This window comes from Dipodomys ordii, unplaced genomic scaffold (assembly GCF_000151885.1).
Source record: "Dipodomys ordii isolate 6190 unplaced genomic scaffold, Dord_2.0 Scaffold78, whole genome shotgun sequence".
NCBI classification, from domain to species: Eukaryota; Metazoa; Chordata; class Mammalia; order Rodentia; family Heteromyidae; genus Dipodomys; species Dipodomys ordii.
In genome coordinates this window covers 6,897,810-6,917,312 of record NW_012267294.1, presented here as the reverse complement: position 1 = coordinate 6,917,312, position 19,503 = coordinate 6,897,810, and the positions used below count along the sequence as shown (strand labels likewise).

Sequence of the window (19,503 nt, the reverse complement as noted above, 5' to 3'; positions counted from 1 at the left end):
TGCCTCCTGAGCAGCTAGGATGATAGATATGAGCTACCAGTGCCTAGCATATTTAAATATTTTAAACATATTCTGAATACAAGACATGATAGTGCAAAGCACAGATCACCATCATAAGAATGATCAGAACAGTTCTGACCACGCAGCAGGGGGCGGGACTGAACTTGAAGCTATGTAAAGCTCATAGTCTCCCTCCTGCTCCCTCACTCGCTGACTTTCATGTATAACCTACTCAAGCCTGACAATCTGAATACAACAAGGGTTACAAGGACAGCTTCAGAGAAGATGCACAACAGCCTGAGCTCATGCTGGGAGAGCCGCTGATGGCAGTGCATCTACTCGGGTGTCTAGCTGCCATCTTCTTGTGGTGAAACATGGTCCAAACTCGAAGTTAGAAGGTAACTAGCTCAATTCTTGGTCTGCCTGGGTTATGTAGGAAGCTTGCCTGGTTGGTAGATTTATTCTACCTTTTTGGTTAAGTACAATGGAAAACAAAAAGTAAAACAAAACAAACCAGAACAAACACCACATGCACACAAAAGGAAAAGGCTCTCAGTAACCTCCATGCACTCTGAGCCTCTGCAGGGTCTCCCTGTATTTTATTTAAATTGATAAATAGGCAGGTTGCTGCTGAAATTCTTGGATACAACAGGGTCTCCTTAGAATCATCGACCCACAGACACCAAGGGTCTACGGTCCTTGGGTCTGTATGTGGCTGTAGAGTCTATAAAGTAGATGCTCTAACTAGTTGCATCTGAGACTGTTAAAATACCGTCTTAACAGCCAAAAGTAGGGACACACTGTAATAAAGCACACAGGGAGATGAAGGCACCCAAAAAAGGATCATCCTATGTTATTTTCCAATGCGAACATGTGCATCTGCCACCTGTGCCACCTCTCGGATTCAGATGAATCTGTATTTTCTTCTAAACCACTGAAAAGGACGAGACAGTCATTACCCAGACACATCCCAGGACTTTACCTAACCTACTTCTACATAAAATATCACTTGATTTATTAAGCATTAGTAAGCCTTAAAAAGAAATATGTGTGTGTGTGCACGCACGCACGTGTATATGTCATACTCCTAAACAACTAAGCAGGGCAGCCATAATTAGGTATGTATGGCTGGTCTGGTTATGGCTCCAACTCTGCCACTGTGGAACACTCTTACAAAAGCCAGCACACACATCCTGTCCCACATTCTTGTGTTGTCTGCACGATAATTCACTACCAACACTTACCTCACTGCAACCTCAACTAATCTGAATATGAGGACTTAATCACAGCACTGTTTATCACAGTAAATCCTAGTAAATCTCAGGGGTAACAGCCTTCCCCAGGAAGAAGCTAAACTTTCATAAAAGACTAGCAGTTTTTTCTCCCCAGATAACGGAGCGCCACAGAGTTGTCAGAAAGTAAACTTTACTTAGTAACCATTAAAAATCCTCCACTCTGTGCAGCCTGCAGGAGCAGCCGCTCAGGAGGCAGAGAAGAGGAAGACCACAGTCTGAAGTCAGGGAGGGCAAAAGCTGCCGGGAAACTAAGATGAAAGGACTTGATGCATGGCTCAAGTCATGAGTAGCAAACCTTAGGTCCCAAGTTCAATTCCAACCATTGCCAGAAAAAGGAATAAATTCTCAATCCCAAACCTTTCAGTCTAGAAATTTTTTTTGTGAACAACTCCAAAGCAGCATTTGCATTACACACAATACTTTTAGAGAAGTGACATGTGTATGAATATTAAAGTCTAGAATAAAGTACAATAAACAGGTGTTTAAAGTGAAAGAACAGGTGAGTGTGGTAAGCAGTCAAATGAGGCTCCCTTTATCTCTAACAATCTAATTTCTTAAAGAAAATTGTATCATTAGAACTTCTTCTAGGGGGTGCTAGGATCAAACTCAGGGCTTCTCACACACTAAACATTCACTCTACTACTGAGCAACTTCCCTAACCCCGATTTAATTTTTAAAAAGCAAAATACAGATTACATTAAGAAAAGTGTGCTAACATATTTGAATGTGTTGAGGCTGAATTTATGGTACCAGGCTCAGTCTAGAAAAATTTTAACAATTTACCCAGTCTTCCTAGAGTGACTTACTGAGGAACTGAGTAAAGTGAATGGAAGGTCACCTTCAGAGAAGATGAAACTACTTTAAAGAGACTGCACTGGCCACTTTTGCCTCTCCTGTGTGGCCAGGCCCTTGTGAAAGAAAGGGAAGAGGATGTTAATAACAGAGTGATGACCAGTAGGAAGCACTCCTAGCAGCGAACGGAGAATTCTACACTCAGGGCAACTTTTGAAGAGTTTCTTCATCAGACAAACGTGAAGTGACTCAAAGCAAAACACCAGGATAAGGGCTGGTTAATACTCTCACAGATATAGGAGACATGGGCTGGTTAATACCCTCACAGATAAAGGAGACATGGGCTTAGTTACCAGTGCAGCTTCCCAGCCCCACTGCCGGTATCTTGGGTCGTGTGTGAATCGCCACAGGTACCAGTAGGTCTCAATCACTTCTGGACGCAGGATGTAATACTTCTCAGCCTGCCTCACAGCCACGGCCTCCACGGCACCATCAAACTTGAAGGACTCCGGACCCAGCTTTAGTGCTATGACAGGCCAAGAGAAACAAACGAGCAGAAGACATTTGCATTACTTTGCAAGAGCTTTTTCCCTGAAGAATGGGAGTTTGCTGCCATTTTCTTGCCATCCCTTTACAAAAGAGTCACTTTAAAAAGAACCGTTTTGGTCTTCTTATAGGTTTATAAATATTCCTATTTATTCTGGCATGAAATATTTCTCAGAACACACATCAACACACTGCTGAACTAGTCACCTCTGAGAGCCTGTGACTCCTTCAGAACAAATGGACAGCCTATGTAGTCCATCTTATGCAAAGTTAAGATACACTTTTAGTATGCCAATTTTTTCCCATACATGTAATACATTCAATACGACAAAACAGTTGCAGAATTATCTTCTTTTTAAAAGCAAATTTTAATATATAAGAAGTATTATAAAACTTAAGGCAATTTGAAAAAGAATCACTCTTCCCTTAGAGTCTTTATATATACAACCAATCTCCAAGAATTTCAGCAGGCAGCAACTTCCCTATTTATCAATTTAAATAAAACACAGACATTCCACATGTATTTCAGTATTATGTATAATTTCTTTGATGACAAATGCTCTTCAACTAGACTAGAATAGAGAACTACAGGAAAGGCTGAGTGAGGGTCTTGTGTAGTCTGACCATTTCCACAGGTGCCAGGCTGCCTACGTCGTGGCCATGAGGAGGCAGCAACTTTAGGAGATGAGCAGGCCTGAGAGCTCTGGCCTCTGATGGGGTTAGGCTCCCTCTCCACACAGAACTCCTTCTCCACAACGTCTGTCCCCACCACTGATGCACGGCTCACCACCACGAACACACCAGTCATGTTTGCCACAAACCCTTGGCAGGATATATTAAGATCACTAAATTTTGAGTTAACAAAATTCCAAAAACAAGTAAATGTGAAATCTCAAGGCATTATTAATTATGTTATAAACGTAGCTGAAAGAACTATCAAGGAGAAGGACATGGTAATTCTATTTGTTGGTCATAGGGCTTGAACTCTGGGTCTAAGTGCTGTCCCTCAGCTCTTCAGCTCAAGGCTAGTGCTCTACTTCTTGAGCCAAAGCACCACTTCTGGTTTTCTGTGAGGTTTATTGGAGATAAGAGTCTCATGAACTTTCCTGCCCAGGTTGGCTTTGAACTGAGAGCCTCAGATCTCAGCCTCCAGAGTAGTTAGGATTGCAGGCATAAGTCACTGGCACCTGGCAAAAATTCTTAAATATAGTGGCAAAATTTTATAGCACAGTTATAAGAAAATAGAGCAGAGATAAAAAACCTGCAGGGAAGTTAAGAAAACCAGGATTGTCCTTCCTAACTAAATGATCTAAGTCAAAATGGAAGACAAGAAAAAAACTGTGAATAAATACAGAACACCAATCAGTCATGCTTTATGGACTGGCTGACCATGTGAAAACAAGCAGAACAAGGAGTACACACTGTCAGGATGAAATGTGAATGCAGAATACAAGTTAAGGCAATCCTGTTACACCTCTGGTATCCTATGAATTTCTAAGAGGCAAGAGAAATCTGTATCTTGTCATACTTTAACCTGTAAGTACCCAGAAAACTAATGAGCCATGCCCAACAGGTGATCCATTCAACTCAGTAAATAATTAACTGTAACAACTACACCACATACTATTTTGAGTATGTCTGCTTTATTAAATTCTATGATTTAGAGCTATTATTTGATTTCTGATCAAAATCTACATAAAATATCCCTGTCTAAAAAGTCCTTACCTGGTCTTTGGGTATATTACTCTTGACTACATTTGTGTGTGGTGGGGTGGGGGGCTGTTCATGACATTTGTTTATTTTTGCTCAAGGCTATCACTTGAGCCAGTTCCACTTCTGGCTTTTTGGTGATTAAGAGTCTCACAGACTTTCCTATCCTGAGGCTGGATTATAACTGCAATCTTCAGATTTCAGCCCCCTAACCAGCTAGGATTACAGGAATGAGCCATAAGCATCTAGGCTATATTTTAAATGCATAACTGACAGTCCCTATCATCAGCATGGAAAATAAAGTAGCTGCTGTTTGTAACTTAGGTCATGGACTTAATCTGCACGACATACCAATGTTAACTATAAAGCAACACTGTTCTAGTGTCGATTTGACTTACATTTTTTAAAACAATAGAATACTGATTTATTCAGTCATAAAGCTGAGGTATCAAATTCATCAGGAATACAATTCCTTACTACTACAAATAACATGACAGATTTATGAACTAGGGCAAATTTTGTGTCATCATAGCTAATTACAAATAATCCTAAAAAGAAATTCAGTTATTTCCTTAAACCAACAGCTCTACTTCTGAAATAGGCATAGAAATTTCTAGATTTTAGGCTTTTACATTACTCATTATTTCATAGTGAAAATATATTTTATTATTTTTTTTCTCCTTTTATTTCTGGGCCCCCCTCCTCCCCCGCATTTTATTTTTTATTATTTTTATTTTTTCCTGGTCCTGGGGCTGGAACTCAGGTTCTGAGTCTCTGAGCTGCTTCTGCTCAAAACTAGCACCCTACCACTTGGGTCACAGCACTTCTGGCTTTTTCTGAATAGTTTGTTGCAGATAAGAGTCTCAACAGACTTTCTTGCTTGGGCTGGCTCTGAACCATGATCCTCAGATCTCAGCTTCCTGAGTAGCTGGATTACACGCATGAGCCATCAGCATCCAGGTGAGAAAAATGCATTTTTAAAGCCAGAGAAAACGATGGGAGTACAGTCCAGTGTTTGTCAGCTCTCTTCCATTGCTGAATTGTTAAGAGTGCTTTTAGGCACTGTTTTAGAAATTCAATAGCCTTCCATGTAATTTTGATACCAAGCCTGTACTGAGTGGCTGGCTAAGAGTGTATATAAACAGATGCTTCAAACATTCTGAAAAGAGTAAGACTGTTGGACTCCCTACAGACCACTAGAAATCATCTCATTTTCCAGATACAGTTGGAAGGTCAGGAAACATTGCATTCTTTCTCAAAGTAGAATCTTGACAGTTCTTAATCAAAAGCACAAACAACTCAAACACTAGTGAACTGAGTAAATAATAAACTACCAGGTAGCGGGATACCAATTATATATTTAAGGTAACTACTATTCATTTTTTATTATTTTTATTTTCTCAATCATGTAGGGAAAGCAGTATGACCTAAATTAGTCAAGTTTGTGTTCTTTTGAATAAGCAGTTTTATAGAAGTCGAAATGAATGGCTAAAAATGGATCCTTTTTATACGACAATATTAAGATATTATTAGTACTATACTAAAATAGTGCTTACTTTTATATCCCCAAATAGGTACTTATCTTTAAATAATTACTTCAAAATTAGAAGGGAAAAATAAAAATAGCAGAGTTCTGAATGTTTAAAAAAATTATATAGGGAAATGCATTCCTAGAATTAAACTTAAAAGTTCCTAAGAAAATGACTTATTGTGCTTATGTCAAATATTTTAAAGTGAACAGTATTTCTAACTCTTGGACATACTTTTTTCCATTTAGAAGTGATTTTATAGACTAAGTGATTAGCCTGAGGCTATTCTTACCAGTCCTGTCGTATGACTCATGACAAGTTCGTGCAATTTCTGCCCCTAGCTCTAAGTAGTGGCCGGCTTTGTCTTTTCTGGAGCCGTCTGCACCCAGGGCAAACATGCCACCGGCAAAGCAGGCCAAGTGGCCCATCTTCTTCTCCAAGTGTCCGTTCTTCCACTCGCCGATGAAGACCAGCCCTCCTCGGGACTTCTTGATCAGGTGTTTTTCTATTGCCTGTGAGAAACAAAGATTGGGAATCTTAGAAGCAAACTGCTGGGGTCCAAACATTTATGTCTGGCATCAAAAATGCTGGTAGTATGGTATTATGTCACAAATTGGGAGAGTAATTTACAGTAAGTTTTAGAACAGTGATTGATCTCGAATATAATGTGGGACAGATATTGGGCTCACCAGCACAAAGAGGAAGGAGAAATGAGGCGTAGAGTATCTCTCTGCATAACATTACCACTGCAGCCTTTGTTTTCCTGAGCTGAATGAAATGTGTAAAAATTATGGTAAGGCTATCATGAGATCATGATAAAAAGTTATAACCTAAAGGCTTGTCCATTTCTTCTGGTAAAAACTGAAACAGCCAAGCTCATAAGTAAACAGAAAGGTTCCTCACTGTCCATGTCATTCTGCCACCTGAGCCTACTAGGCACATTACAAAGCTTTCAAATTAAATTCTAACTCTTTATCCTCAGCCCTTTACTTCTCAAACTCAAGCATTTATCTAGGTGTGGTGCAGAGATGAAGGGTCCCGTTGTCAAATCTGCCCTCCACACATGTCGGCTTTACTAAGACGTGGGTGGTGAGGGAGGTGTTTTCCATTAAGCTGAGTATAACAAATAGTAGAGAATAACAATCACAGCTCATTGTGAAGCTGAGACCTTTTAAGAGCTTTGTTTCTTTGGACTATGCTTTCAAACTCTGCTGAGAGGGGCTATGAATTAATTCTCTACGCCTCACAAATATCTCTTTGGAAGACTGTAAGAAACTGTACTCATTCAGTTCTCTTTGGAAAAAATTACTGGGTATGATTAGGCCTAATTACACCATTTCTTCATGAGAGTAATAAGAATCCTTCTTTCAAGAGTAAATCCACGTATTTAGTGTGGGCTGTTTTCAGACAAGAACAATCATCCTTGGAAAAGCTGATTCTGTACTCTGTAATGGTGACGCACATGTCACAGGACTGTGTAGATGATTCCTTACTCACCATCTTTTGTTGCAGAAGGCTATCATGTACAATGAACTCAATAAGTGCTCAATAAATAATTTTAAGAATGAATAGTGTTCTTGGTCTTTTTTGTTGTTGTTGTTGTTGGTTGTGGGGATTAAACTCTGGGCCTAGGCAAAGTCCCTTAGCTCTTCAGCTCTAGGCGAGTGCTCTACCACTTGAGCCACAGCAGCACCACTTCCAATTTTCTGGTGCTTAATTGGAGATGGAGTCTAATGGACTTTCCGGCCCGAGCTGGCTTTGAACTGTGATCCTCAGATCAGCCTCTTGAGTAGCTAGGATTACAGAAGTGAGCCACCAGCGCCCAGCTGAATGGTGCTCTTATAACTTAATAATTGCATGGAGGAATGGGAGGTGGCTGAGAGCCAAAAGTGGTCAAAGATTCTCACTGAACTATAAGTTTCTGCAGCTGTTTCCATTACCTTGATAGTCTTTAACACATCTAACAAGCACAGGGCATACGTTTCCATCTTGTGGACTTCACAGCTAGCATGCTCTGTATATGAGATACTCCATAAATGTCTAAGGACTTGTTATAAATGTTTCTATTATATTTTACAACATATCTTACTAGGCTATAATTACCTATAAGTCAACTTGTCCTTAGGAACTTGCTAGTATAAAAGTAAAAAATTGGGCTTTTTATTACTAGTTTTCTTTTGGACTCAGAAATATTATATATGATATATATGACAATGTTGTATATGACAATATTATATTATTACTCCTGGCTGATCCAGGAGGATCCCAAGTTCAAGGCTGGCATGGGCTCTGGTGAGACCCTGTCTCAACCCTCCCACCACTAGTAAACAGAAGAAGTCGAACACATCTTTACTAACTAACTTAACAGCACCGATACTGACAACATTCTGGAATGACCCTGCCCCAGCTGAACCTGTGAAAACACTGTTCTGTGAGGTCACATGAAGATGAACTACAGCCACACAGCAAGGAGGACAGATCTATAACAAGATGGTTCAGTTCCAGCCCTCGTCACCTACTAGCTAGCTGTGTGACCTTCAGTACATTATTGTGAAGTGGTAATAAGGACAAAGAGAACAATCCTTGCCCATAAAAAGCACTGTAAAGTATGCTGACACTACTGTAGTGTTTACCCATGATGTTCGCCAAGTGTGGACTCAAGTAGTTCTTTGGGGAAAAAAAATGTTGATGGAAATGCACAGTCACTAGACATTCCAATCTCTACAGACACTAATTAAAAGTAGCTAAAATTTCAGTAATACGGTATACTAAATTCTTCAACAATTTCCTTAAAATGTCACAAAGACCAGACAAAAGGAGGATTTCCATTCAAACCCTACAGTGTAGTGTGGTGCTGTGTGTGAGTATGAGACACACATGGTATAAGTAGGCCTCCCACACCTACCTCCACAGCATCGTCATACATCTTCCTGGCCTCGTGGTCAGTTTTATCCGACATCAGCCACGCTTTCAGCAAGTACTCATAAAAACTGTCCCCCAGACCCCCAACAGACGTGTGATCTATAACAAGGGAGAAGAGAAGTCAATCTGGCAGAAAAATATGCAACTGGACTTTTATCTCCAATTAACCACCCTCCAAAAAAACCTCAGTTCCAACCTTAAGACACTATAAAAGCCAAAACAACAACCCAAATGAAAAATACATTATAAAGTTTGAGGCAAAAATCAGTAAGATAGAATCTACAGGGACAAAAGGGACATTAGGGAGTATTAAAAACAAATTTATGCCAACAAGTTAAGACGTTTTGGTAAACAATTATTGAAAAGACAGAATGACTAAAATCCACTTGAGAAAGAACAGATTTTTTTTTCAATCAGAAAAAATGAATTAAAAGGTGTGTATCACACACACACACACACACACACACACACACACACAAAACACTAAAACTTTTCTAAAAAAAATGCCAGGCCAGATGGCTAACCCAGCAAATTCCAAGCATATTTAAAGAACTAAGAATGTCTTCAGGAGAAAGCGAAGATGAGACATCACCTCATTAATAATCCTATAAGATCACAACAAGCATACTAAAATAGACAAATAAGGAAACTTACACAGTAATATGTCAGTGAACAAAATGAAACCTCACTAAACGTTATTGAGTTCAGGATAGATATAATATTAAAAATCCATCAAAGTAGCTTACTGTATTAACAATGCAAACATGACAATAAAAACAAGTTGACAAAATCTGACCATCATTCTGATTTAAAAAAACAGAAACAACAAAAAAAATCACCTCTCACCAACCCCAGCAAACTCCTTCAATGAGATAATAGGAGACAGATGGATAAATGGATTGATAGAGATAGCAAGATGACAGACAGATGGAAAGAAGGAAGGGAGGGAGGGGAGGAGGAAGGGGGAGGGAGGGAGGGAGGGAAGGAAAGGAAGGAAGGAAAGCAACTCCCTTGATGATGAAGGACAGGGTGCTCTCTAACATCAGGAACAGGACAAGAATGTTCACCAACACTAATGTTCTTCAACATTAAGTTCTAGCAAGTACAACTAAGCATAAAAATTTAACAGCTGGGGGCTGGGAAGGTGGCTCAGTGGTAGAGCGCTTGCCTTGCATGCATGAGGCCCTGGGTGCGATTCCTCAGCACCACATAAGCAAAAAGAAAAAAGCTGGAAGTGGCGCTGTGGCTCAAGTGGTACAGCGCTAGCCTTGAGCTGAAGAGCTGAGCGACAGCACCCAGGCCCAGAGTTCAGGCCCCATGACTGGACCCCCTCCCAAAAAAAAATTAAACAGCTGGGTCTGGTGTATAGCCTCATATCTATAATCCTAGCTACTCACTCAGGAGGCTGAGATCTGAGAACTGAGGTTCAAAGCCAGCTCAGGTAGGAAGTCTGTGAGACTTAGTTCCAATTAGCCACCAAAAAACCAGAAGTGGAGCTATGGCTCAAAAGAAGCAGAGCACCAGCCTTGAGCAAAAAAAAGCTCAGGGAGAGCACCTGGCCCTGAGTTCAAGCCCTACTACCACCAACAACAATAAAAAAATTAAACAGCAGTTAGATTAGAAATTAAAAACTAAAATTGTCTCTTATTTGGAGAAAATACGATCTACATAGAAAATTCAAATGGTATTTACAAATTACTAGAACAATTTATTGAGTACAGCAATTTACATATACAAGATTAATATACTAACATCAACTAATTCTTCTATATTAGCAACAGCCATAAAAGACAGAAAGAAAAACACAGTTTATAACATAAAGCATGACATATTTACAGATAAATCTGGCAAAATATGAAAGATCTATACCCTGCAAGCTGTAAACTACTTTTGAGAAATTATAAAGGAACACCTAAATAAATGAACAGGCAGAAATATTTCATGCTAACTGCTAGTATTAAGAAGTCCAAGGGGGCTGGGAAGTTGGCTCAGTGATAGAGTGCTTGCCTTGCATGCCTGAGGCCCTGGGTTCGATTTCTCAGCACCATATAAGCAAAAAGAAAAAAGCCAGAAGTGGTGCTGTGGCTCAAATGGTAGAACGCTAGCCTTGAGCTGAGAGACAGCTCTCAGGCCCAGGGTTCAGGCCCCACGACCGGACACCAAAAAAAAAAAAAAAAAAGAAGTCCAAGTCCAGGCTGGGATGTAGCTCAGTGGCAAAGCGCTTGCCTAGCAAGTGCAATGTCCTGGGTTCGATCCCCAGTACCAAAAAAGACAAAAAAAAAAAATACAGTTAAAAAAAAAAGAAGTCCATAGTCCATTGATCCTAGGCAATTATAATCAAAGTCCCCGCAGACTTTTCTGGAAGACAATTCTGAGTTAACATGGAAGGATGGGGAACATGGCTCATGGAGTGCTTGACCAGGAGACCCAAGGTTAGATCCTCAGCAACACAAGCAGAAAATAATAGAAGACAGAAAAAAAATAGTAATAAAATGGAAATGCAAAGAACCTGGGCAGCAAAAACAATTTTGATATAAAGCAAAACAACTAAAGGGCCAACACTATGGATTCCAAGACTTACAAACAGATACTACTCAGAACATGACGGTAGCTGGGCACTACTGGATCATACCTATAACCTAGCTACCCATGAGGCTGAGATCTGCCAGCCTGGGCAGCAGCATCCATGAGACTTCTCTCCAATGAACCACCAGAAAATGTAAGTGGAGCGGTGGCTCAAGTGGTAGAGCGCTCACCTTGAGCAGAAGAACTGAGGGACAGCGCCAGGCTGAGTTCAAGCCCCACGACCAACCAAAAACAAAAAAAGTATCTGAATAATGATAAACAGGCCAATAGGAGAGAACAGAGTTCAAAACCAAACCCATACCTAAATGGACAATTTTGTTGTTATTGTTGTTGTTGTTGTTTTAAAGCAGGGTCTCACGGTATAGCCCAGGCTGGTGTTCTAAGCGTTAGATTGCAAGTATGTACCACCACAGCCAACTTAGACCACTAATTTTTTTTGGGGGGGGAGGTCCAGTCGTGGGGCCTGAACTATGGGCCTGGGCGCTGTCCCTCAGCTTTTTAGCTCAAGGCTAGCACTCTACCACTTGAGCCACAGCGTCACTTCTAGCTTTTTTTTCTTTTTGCTTATGTGGTGCTGAGTAATCCAACCCAGGGCCTCATGCATGCAAGGCAAGCACTCTACCACTGAGCCACCTTCCCAGCCCCTAAACCACTAATTTTAAACAAAAGATAGGAAGGAAATGCAGTGGAGGAAGTGACTACCTTTTAACAAATTGTCCTCAAACACTAGGACATCCACACGCATACAAAAGGTGATCCCTATAAGAAATCCACTCAAAATGGATGACAGACCTGAATATAAAACGTACTTCAGGGCTGGGAATGTGGCTCAGCAGTAGCCTAGCATGCCTAGCATGCATGAAGCCCTGGGTTCTATTCCTCAGTACCACATAAATAGAAAAAGCCAGAAGTGATGCTTTGGCTCAAGTAGTAGAGTGCTAGCTAGCCTTGATTGAACAAAAGAAGCTCAGGGACAGCGCCCAGGCCCTGAGTTCAAGCCCCAGGACTGGGAAAAAACAAAACAACAACAAAAAAAACTTACTTAGGACATTTTAGAAACAAGGGTGACACCAAAAAAGTCAATTAAAAAAATCTGACAAAAATGGAGAGCAAATTTGAACTTCCTACTCTTCAATATTAACAAATGAATGAAAAGACAGGCCACGAACAGAGAAAAAATACTTGGTAGTCAAGAGTATTTTTCCTAAAGGACTTGTATCCTGAATATATGTTGAAATCTGAAAAGTCGACAATTAGGAAAACAATTGTGTGTATATGTTTGTGTGTGTGGTGTGCACCAGTACCAGTCCCAGGGCTTGAACTCAAGAATCTCATGCTCCGCAGGCGCTGGTGGCTCACGCCTGTAATCCTAGCTACTCAGAAGGCTGAGATCTGAGGATCGTGATTCAAAGCCAGCCCAGGCAGGAAAGTCCATGAGACTCTTATCTCCAATAAACCATCAGAAAAATGGAAGTGGTGCTGTGGCTCAAGAGGTAGAGCACTCGCCTTTAGCTGAAGGGCTCAGGCACAGTGCCCAGGCCCAGAGTTCAAGCCCCATGACTGACCAAAACAAAACAAAAAAGAATCTCATGCTCTCAGTAGGCTCTTTCTGCTCTACTACTTGAGTCTCAACTCCCACTTTGAGCCATGCCAGCTCAGGGCCTCTTGACATTGAGAAACTGTATTCCCATATAGAACATTCATAAGCATGCATGGTTTGCACGACCTATCCCAGCATCCTTGAAATCAGTCATGAAAAAATCTCTAATAGAAGCTATTTCTTGTAGTGTTCCTACAGGAAATTCTAGAATAAAAATTAATGTGAAACATTTTTAAACACAGTGGCTCACAAATATGACTCAATCATCCTATTAAGTAACTTCAATTAGGAGACGAAGCAGAAGCATAGAGAAGTTCAATAACCTAGTTAAATAATTAAGCTGGAAAGCCAAGATAGGTCTCATAATTCCAAACAGTATACCCATTTTTATTTTTTTCCACAATTCTAAATCTAGGGCTATAAAATTTAATGAGTCTGTAATGACTGACTTCCTATATTTTCTTCATATTAATCACTAAAAACAACAAAACTCAAGATGTGCTTTTAAATTTAGGTTCCTTACTAGATTCCTTTCTATCTGCTGCCAAGTACTTTTCCTGAGGGTAATTACCAGTAATTATACATGGTGATTGCTATGTGCACATCAGACATTATCATTACTCTAATTATAATACAGTTAGCCAAAGCTGGATTGTTGAATTTCTGTTCAATTCAATGTTTGTTTTGCACGTTATTTATAGATGTGACAGATGTATACTGCTCAAAGATAATAATGGAATGTGATATACTTTTCAGAAGCTGATATAAAACAGAAAAACCATGAGAAAGAACACATTGTACACTTCAGTGAGGACTGCAGCTGCCCAACCGCTATAAGGGCAGCTCCACGGGGCTTCAAAGACCTTTGCCAAAATAACCGGTCAACAGCTCTTTCTAAAGCATTCTCCAAATTAGTAACTGCTGGCAGGAATGTATTACAAAGTCGCCTGAATTTACTTTGTGGGGCAAAACAGTGAAGAACGAGCTGTTTTCATTGGGCTTTTTACTGGTGAAGTGGAATAAGAAAGTTGCCATTTTCATGCTTTCAATTGTATCCTTTGGTGATATCAGTCATGTGACGTACGCACCATGACCACCATCGCTGCCAATCCATAGAAAGCAGGTGTTCTCCTCCCCATTCCTCTCTCACCAAAGCCCCTGCTTACCGCTCATCAACTAACTCCATGAATCTGACCACTCCAGATACCTGGCGTAAGTAGAATCATAAAACAATCCTCTTGTGGCAGGCTTTGTTCTCTCAAGATAACAATTTCAAGGCTCACTCATAGTGGATCACATGTCAAAACCCCATTACTTTTTAGAGCTGAGTAATACTCCACTGCACGTTTATATCACATTGTTTACACATTCCCTGTTGGGCACGTGGGCTATTCCCGTTTGCTGCTGCTGCACAAAATGCCAAGGGCACAGGGATTTATTTAGTTCTAGTTTTGGAGGTTCAAGATCAGGGAGGCCAACAGCCTCTGCTTTGGGGAAGACCTAATGCCACAACACGGCAGAGAAACAGAGAGGAAAGGTGGCTGTAAGCAGGAGCCAAGGAGTGGAGCTGCCGCCTCTCTCTAAGATCTAGCTCATCCTATGAAAGCATTGCCTAATAAGGCTAGTCCCTAACCTCTGAACGATTCCACCCCTCAAAAACACCACACTCAGGCTGGGAAGGTGGCTCAGTGGTAGAGTGCTTGCCTTGCATGCATGAGGCCCTGGGTTCGATTCCTCAACACCACATAAGCAAAAAGAAAAAAGCCGGAAGTAGCGCTGTGGCTCAAGTGGTAGAGTGCTAGCCTTGAGCTGAAGAGCTGAGGGACAGAGCCCAGGCCCAGAGTTCAGGCCTCACAACCTACCAAAAAACAAAAAACAAAAAAACACCACACTCAGACCTGGGACTCTAGCTCGGGAACTCTTTATTAGTGGTCACACCACATTCAAACCCTGGCTGGCTGTTTCCACCTCTTGCCCACTGTAAGTGATGCTGCTGTGGATACGGGCATACCGTTTCTTAGGTTCCTGTTCCAAATCTTTTGGGTGTATGTGTAGGAGTTGATTGCTGTTCGTATGTAATTGTCTGTTTAACTTTTCAAGGAACTGCCAAGTTTTCACAGAGACTGCAACATGTCACATCCCACCACCGAGAAAAAGGGTTCCAATTTTTCCACATCTTTGCCAACTTTTATTTCCCATCCTTTAGATTTTTTTTGTGCTGGTACTGGGGCTTGATCTAAAGGTCTGAGCATTTTCTCTAAACAATTTTTCACTGAAGGCCAGCTCTAGTTCCAGGTTTTTTTATGTTTACTTGGAAATAAAGAGTGCCACGGACTTTCTTGTCCAGGCTGGCTTTGAACCATGATCCTCAGATGTCAGCCTCCTAAGGAGCCAGGATTATACACGTGAGCCATGGGCACCCCACTGTCCTTTGGATTTTTAACCATCTTGGTATTCATGAAGTGTTATCTAGTTTTGACAGTATGCTTGTGTGTGTGTGTATGTGTGTGTGTGCGCATGCACACATGCCTGCATCAGGGCCTCAAACTCTTCCTTAGTTTTTTGAGTTGCTGCTCTACCACTTGAGGTATGGCTTAAGTGGTGTTTTGGAGATTAATTGGAGAAGCAGTCTTATGATTTTAATGTCCTGGCTGGCTTTGAGCGGTAATCCTTAGATCTCATCCTTTTTAGTAGCTCTGATTTTAGGCATGAGCCACCAGTGCCTGGCTGACACTGCCTTTTAATTGTTAGGAAACACAAGAGACTAACACACTTGCACACAGCAATATGGACACCTTTTCCTTTGTTTCTTCTTTAGGGGACACTTAGAAAAGGCTGCTCTGGTTATCTGTCCTGCCATATTTAGAATTTTAGTGATTTTTATCTTAAGATATTTAAATAGTTTTGAAATGAACTCTATTCTGGCAAGACGTACAAAAGGAACTAAGCATAATTTTGCCTCTGATGTTAGAATATTCCCAAATCTTAATACAATTCTAAGGAGTAAAAATCTGCAATTCATTCATCTAAATCACCAAGTAGTCATTAATCCAGTTTTTCTTTCATGGAAAAAGAAAACTTCTTTTTTTTTATAGTTTAGTAATGCAATTCTCAGGGGTCTGCTTTTTCAGAAAGTATCATTTCTATTCAGTTGCGGTATCAGACCTTACATTTTCTGCAAATTAAAGAGAACAGTGAGCTGCATGCAAAGAATCTCAAGGGAAAAAAAATACATGAGACGAATTCAAAGGTGGCATCCAGACTATGACAGATCTAACTGCACAGACCAGCCAGTCTGACCTTCCGGAAATACAGACAGCATCCTGAAAAGCAGCTTAAAGACAATGCCACAGTGAAGGTCTCCTCTTGGTACTCAGGCAGGGAGAACTGGCAGAATTTAAGTGTTTTCAGTATACCAAATTGAAAGATCATAACTTGTTTTTTATTTACTACTTCATTATGCTCGTTAATCTCAAAAAATGACCCAAACATGTTTTATTAGAGGCAGAGTTGTAACACATTTAGTTTGTCTACCTTTCAAAAGAGAACAGTACTAGCACAACATGTAAATACTAAAATTCTATGTATACATGCTATATTTCTTTTGTTTTTTTTTTGGGTCCGGTCGTGGGGCCTGAACTCTAGGCTTGGGCGCTGTCCCTCAGCTCTTCAGCTCAAGGCTAGCGCTCTACCACTTGAGCCACAGCGCCACTTCCGGCTTTTTTCTTTTTGCTTATGTGGTGCTGAGGAATCGAACCCAGGGCCTCAGGCATGCAAGGCAAGCGTTCTACCACTGAGCCACCTTTCCAGCCCCCATGCTATATTTCTTTATAAGCATTCTTTTTTTTTCTCCATTTTTTAGCCAGTCCTGGGGCTTGAACTCAGGGCCTGGGCACTGTCTCTGAGCTTCCTTTGCTCAAGGCTAGCATTCTATCTCCTGAGCCAAAGAACCACTTCTAACTTTTTCTGTGTATGTGGTACTGAGGGCTTCATGCATGTCAGGCAAGTACTCTACCACTAAGCCACATTCCCAGCCATCACCATTAAAAAAAAAAAAAAAAACCTTAATTTAAAAAAAAAAAAAAACAGCCGGCGCTGGTGGCTCACGCCTGTAATCCTAGCTACTCAGGAGGCTGAGATCTGAGGACTGCGGTTCAAAGCCAGCCTGGGCAGGAGAGACCGTGAGACTCCTATCTCCAATAAACCACCAGAAAACCAGAAGTGGTGCTGTGGCTCAAGTGGTAGAGCACTAGCCTTGAGCTGAAGAACTGAGGGACAGCACCCAGGCCCAGAGTTCAAGCCCCACGGCCGACAAAAAAAAAAAACCAAGATTCATACTGGTCCTGCTAGCCTAAATTCTCCCTAAATTCAGGTCACACCTCTCTATTCTTCTTTTTATCTCTAGTCTCAAGCTAGAACTTGGCACAGAGCCTGGTAAATAAGAGATAGCAGGACATTTTCTGCTGAAAGGAATAAGTAGATACAGTTTGTCAGAGAGCCTTTTTCATTTTAACTGTTTTTGGGGGGGGTATATGTGTGTCAGTAATACTAGGCTTGGATTCAGGACCCTGGATGCTGCCCCTGATGAGCTTTTTTGCTGAAATCTAGTACATCCACTTGAAGGCTAGCACATCTCTACCTCTTTCAGAGGAGGTTAGTAGGAGGTAAGTCTTTTGGCTTTGTCTGTCTGGGCTAGCTTTGAACAGGGATCCTCAGACCGCAGCCTCCCGAGCAGCTAGGATTATAGGCATGAGCTAGTGCTCCACCGAATGTCCCATTTCTACTCAGTCAAAATGCTCATTGTGTCTCAGATTCCTGATTTAATACTTATCCTAAGCTGTGTTCTTATTTCCATGAAGATACTAGTTAGAATACCCCTTACACTAACACACTAACTTTCAGCAAAGTCGTTAAGTGTTACCGTTTCCACTTTACAAGTAGAAGAGCTGAACCTAGGACAGGTTAGACTTGCCAAAGGTAATGGCACAGGAAGAACACAGGAGCAGACCGAAGCCAAATTTTCTAACACCTCACAGCTTTCAAGTAACCTTTAAACAAAGCATCGATTGAACTAGAAATACTTACACTGACCCCAGCGCCCTGTTCTTGGGTTTAAATAATTTGGATAAAGGCCATTTGGACGGTCCATTTTCTGAAGTAATTTCCGGATATGCATGACCTAAACAAAATAAAGAATGCAATTAACAAAACCAATGTCATCAAAGCTTGACAAAGCCTAAGCTTTTGCTCTTTTTCCTCTATTACTTAAGAACTATTACACCCACGTCTGCCTTTTTGTGTGTGGTGGTCAGTAAAAGTTTCTAATTTTTAAACGGTTCCTTATTATTTTTTAATTTATTTTTTCTATGTAGTATGGTTGATCTTGAGCTTGGAAAGCAAGCTGGCCTTAGATTTCTCCAAATTCACATGTCTTTGCCTCCAATTCTTACATGTCCAATAACAGGGAACAAAAGACATAACTTTTTGTGGGAGGACTGGTTCCTTATTTTTATAAGATATATGATTGAAATTTTAAAATCAAACAAAAGAGTAGAACAAAAAAAAGAAATGCAGATAGAAATCTGTTAAATCTCAACACCCTCCTATCCAGAAAGAGCTATCAGAAACCTTAGTGGTAAGTATTATTCCAAGTATAATAAACAGATATTTATGAACAGGTATAATTTATAATATTGAATATAAGAACAGAAATAACTTCAAGAACAGAGATAATTTCATAGAAATATAACCATAACATTTCTATTATAAGTATAAATTTGAAAAAGTTAAATTTGAATTTAATTACTGAAACTCAATTAAAACCAAACTGTTAAGACTTTAAAAATATTGTTCCGTTCACACATATGTCTCAACTCCACAGGTGCTGTAGAAGACAGAGGGGAGAACACCGAGGGGCATGCCAGCAGCGGCAGCCGCTCCCCGGGTAAGAGCTTTGTGACTGTGACTACCTCTAGGAGGTTAGACTTGATAATAGCTATGGGGAGCGGGGGGGGGGGTGAGGGGGGTGCACGTATTGCAACACAGGTGCTCTGGTCCTTGCTCTTGTTTGTTGGAGAATGTATCTGAAGTGTTCTGCATAGGTAATACATTTATTTTCTCTTTATATGAGATGGACAACCTACTTAACACAAATGACTTCCTTGGTTATGGCACAACGTTAGCAATGGGCTCAGGAACATCATCGATATTCCCTGTTCCTTCATACTGGAGATCAGTATCATCTACAACACTCTCAGTGGTAATAATTCCATGAACCAACTTCATACTGTTCTGAAGGGTGTTACAAAAGATGAAAATAATTACAACTTTTTTCATTTGAAATTTTTATGTAGAAGACTGAATTATCACCTTGTTATTTTCTTTATCATTTTCTTTTCTTTTCTTTTTTTTTTTTGTATCCAGTTGTGGAGCCTGAACTCTGGGCCTGGGTGCTGTCCCTCAGCTCTTCAGCTCAAGGCTAGCGCTCTACCACTTGAGCCACAGTGCCACTTCTGGCTTTTTC

At 40.6% G+C, this 19,503-nt stretch overlaps 1 protein-coding gene across 1 annotated transcript in view; it reads right to left on the bottom strand.

Annotated features, from left to right (window-relative positions):
* Positions 1–19,503, bottom strand: part of Man1a2 (mannosidase, alpha, class 1A, member 2) — a 75,828-nt gene that overhangs the window by 8,301 nt on the left and 48,024 nt on the right. Inside the window, exons 8-11 of the mRNA XM_013024712.1 lie at positions 18,066–18,159; positions 8,778–8,893; positions 6,165–6,384; positions 2,441–2,613 (exon numbers count right to left, since the gene is read on the bottom strand). Of these exons, the coding sequence (XP_012880166.1) occupies positions 2,441–2,613; positions 6,165–6,384; positions 8,778–8,893; positions 18,066–18,159 (603 nt within the window). The remainder of the gene's footprint in view (positions 1–2,440; positions 2,614–6,164; positions 6,385–8,777; positions 8,894–18,065; positions 18,160–19,503) is intronic.